The 3,225-nt window shown below is 52.4% G+C and overlaps 1 protein-coding gene across 1 annotated transcript; it reads right to left on the bottom strand.

The window, feature by feature from the left end:
- Positions 1–229: 229 nt before the first annotated feature.
- On the bottom strand, positions 230–1,969 carry J7T54_005472 (uncharacterized protein; the record flags this gene model as incomplete). Its single annotated transcript, XM_051510726.1, has 3 exons — positions 230–738; positions 1,439–1,486; positions 1,537–1,969. 3 exons carry the CDS (start codon positions 1,967–1,969, stop codon positions 230–232), a joined length of 990 nt encoding a protein of 329 aa, XP_051358402.1.
- Between the last annotated feature and the right edge of the window lie 1,256 nt (positions 1,970–3,225).

The following is a 3,225-nucleotide window of genomic DNA, read 5'->3' as shown; positions in this document are numbered from 1 at the left end:
TGGCCAGGCCTATCGTGAGCTCGCCGCGCCACGCGTTGGGCTCGTCGTCCTTGGCGTGCTCGCGCGTCGCCATCCCCTAGCATATGTCGAGGAGACCTATTAAGTCTTTTAGCGAGGTATAGAGGGGCGTCGCTGTGCACCATAGCACATACTCTTTCTGTAGTATTAGCGTCGTCTACTAGAAGGCCGACGTGGTGTTGCGGAGGGTATGCGCCTCGTCTAAGACGACCTAGCCAAACCGCGCCTTCTTTATATCGTCGCTCGCGAACTTATATGATAGTATGACAGCCTGCGCCTTGTCCTTATTAGTCTCGACGTGCCAGGCCTCGCGTCGCTCGAGGTTATCTGGGTTAAAAGTCGGGAGGATAGCCGGCCTAGAGTGCTGGCCCTGCTCCTCGCGCAAATCCGCCAGCGTGGGCAGGCTCGAATACGACGACCCCTCCTCGAACGCCGCTAGCTGCTTTAGTGTCCTAAAGACTCGCGTGTGGAATATATAGTATATCGACGAGATCGTTATACGCCTAGTGCTAGGCAGGAACTTGGCCTTCTCTAACTTGGCCATTTCCCGCCCGATGTCCTTGGCCCTAATGACCGACGACTTTGCGATATCGGGATACGCCTTTGCACCGTAGAAGAGATATATACGTGCGTTAGGAGTGAACTTCCTAAAGTCGGCATAGGCCTGTGCTATAGTGGCGACCGACGTGAGGAGGAGATTCGGGCGAAAGACGGGGAGCCCTATCTCGAGACACGCCTCCTCGGGTGGCAGCTCTATCGCCTCTGGCGTCTTTACCGCACGAAGCTAGGTCTTAAAATCAACTATCTACCTAGTCGCCTTAGCCGTCTCCGCGTCGTACTCGTCTTAGAAGGTCTTTTGCGCCCACGGGAGGATCTTCTTCTAGAAAACCTCCTCTTATACCCGAACATATCCTTTAATAGCGCTCGCGACTGTAGCCGTCTTGCCCGAACCTATCGTGTTAGCGAGCACAGAGAGGCTGTGCCCCTGGATCGATCGATCGGTAATAAAGTATAAATCTAGGAGTAGTTAGTAAGGGCATTTTAGAAACTAGGTTTTAGAAGAAGAAAAAAGAGCCTATTGTAGAAACCAGGTTATAAAATAGAATAAAGCCGTTCTATAACCTAGTTTCTAAAACAGTTAACTATACGTACCGGTAACTTAATGAGGCTTGAGAGGGACTTCGTTACTGCCCTAGTGCATGCGTAATTAGCGGTTAATCTTGTAGCGGCGACAGATGGCCAAGAAATCCGGATCGGGCTTGGGATGATATTCGCGAAGGAAGTTATCGAGCCAGAAGCTTTATCGATACTGCTTGTCGACCCTGTCGGCGTCTGCCTGGTTCTTAGGTTAACCATCGTCCTAGCAGACGATATCCTTATACACGGACGATACTCTAACTAGTTCTAAGAAATAATCGACGCTCGCCGTGGTGTCCGCGCTGGAGAATATCGCCTTTGTCCTCGAAGTCTGGTTTGTGGTCCTAAACACCTCTATATCCGTGTGTATTACCTTCGCACCTGATACTATAGAGCTTAGCGTCAGCTTATTTAGGGCCTTAAAAGGCTCGAGGCCCCGCGACTCGAACCGTGCCTTGAGGTCTCGCTTTAGCCAGGCAGACGTCCCAAATATCACCACCTTGTTCTGGAACTCTATCGTAGTATCTACGGGCACTTGCTCCTCCAGGACCGGCCTAGGGACCGCCTGGGGGCAGTGGAATTCCTCGTCGATGTTTGTCGGCGGCTCCCACGCAGACTCGACGCCGCGGAGTGCCAATTCGAGGCACGTAGAGTCCCGCGCAACGGCCTGTTCAGGCGTGTCCTCTATACGCTGAGTATCCTCCGTTATCTCCTTCTTATGTGGGTGTGCGTGGCCGTCGTATCGCGCCGTGCTCCTGCTGTGGACTGTGTTAACGTAGCGCTTCGTGGGATCGAGCCATCGAAACATCGCCATCTGCGTAATTATCACGCAAGAGTATAAGTCATCCCCCGAATACTTGTATAAAAACATCTTAGGCCACTTATCCTCGGGTACGTGGGTTAGGTAGCTGGGGATAGGGAAGCGTGCCCCGTTGCGTGAATACATAACGTCGGGGCCAGGAAGTCGCTTCTGGGCGAAGATCATGACCTAAGCGGCCATCAACAACATCGTCTTTTGGAGGTCGAGCGCGCCATGCGTCTCCCCGTGGCTCTGGTCGACCCACATAAGGAACGCGGGTCGAATTATCGTCGTCGTTATAAGCTCGATAAACTAGAACACGTCCCCCTCTAACTTACTAATGATACCCGACGAAGCACCAAGCGGCGCCTCGTCCTCCGTGCCGTGCTCCATCGCCGTCTGCTGTATCAGCCTGGCCTTGGCTGCGAATTCCGCTATGCCAGCCGCGTTTGTGAAAAAAGGGTCCGACGACTGGTAGGAGTCCTACTCCTTCCTCGCATTATCTCGCTCTATTATCTTACTAGCCCCGAGGGACGTGACCTTCTTCTTAGCGTCCTTAAACCACTCGAGATATAGGTTGAGGATATCGCACACTACTAAGCACATTAGTACATAGATTTTAAGGCTATTTTAGAACCTGGTTTATAGAAGAATATAAACTAGTTTATAAAAGTATAACTTACCTTAGGTGTCTAGAAACAGGATCAATATGTTGTAGTCTTAGAATAGCAGCGCTTTAACATGCGCACCGGTGGCCGAGCCATGCGGGTCGACCTGGATAGTACAGAAGATTTCCTTCTGGCTATGCTCCTTCAGAGCCTTTTGCGCCCGCGCCTCCACCTACGTGATCGTCGGGAGCTTTATATTAACTTCTAGGAAGTGGATGCTAAAGTCAGCGGTGCTAAAGTCCGTTAGCACGTACTTTAGCCGCGTGACCCAGACCACGCGATGGGAGCCGATGATGGTTTGCTCTAGGTCGTCCTTTGCTCGATACCGCTTGCGCCTAGCAGGGCGCGGCTTGTCGTTAGTGCTCGTGGTCTGTACCGCCGTGTCGGGCTCTGGCGTGCGTGGATCGTGATTTATGGACGACTAGCTACGGCCGCGGCCGCGGCCGCGTCGACCATGGCCTCGCGCCATGGTCGGATAGCGTGGGTTAGACGGCATAGGCGTGTACTAGCAGACTGTGATTATATGGGGGCTGTGTTATTAGCTATTAGTGAAATGTGGTGAGGGGCGGCGTTTTAAAACCCGGGATGTAGAAAAGTGAATGT

Source organism: Emericellopsis cladophorae (assembly GCF_022114955.1).
Source record: "Emericellopsis cladophorae strain MUM 19.33 chromosome Unknown NODE_211_length_3225_cov_133_810991, whole genome shotgun sequence".
Lineage (NCBI taxonomy): Eukaryota > Fungi > Ascomycota > Sordariomycetes > Hypocreales > Bionectriaceae > Emericellopsis > Emericellopsis cladophorae.
The sequence above is the reverse complement of the archived record's forward strand: the minus strand, read 5'-3'. Positions and strand labels throughout refer to the sequence as shown.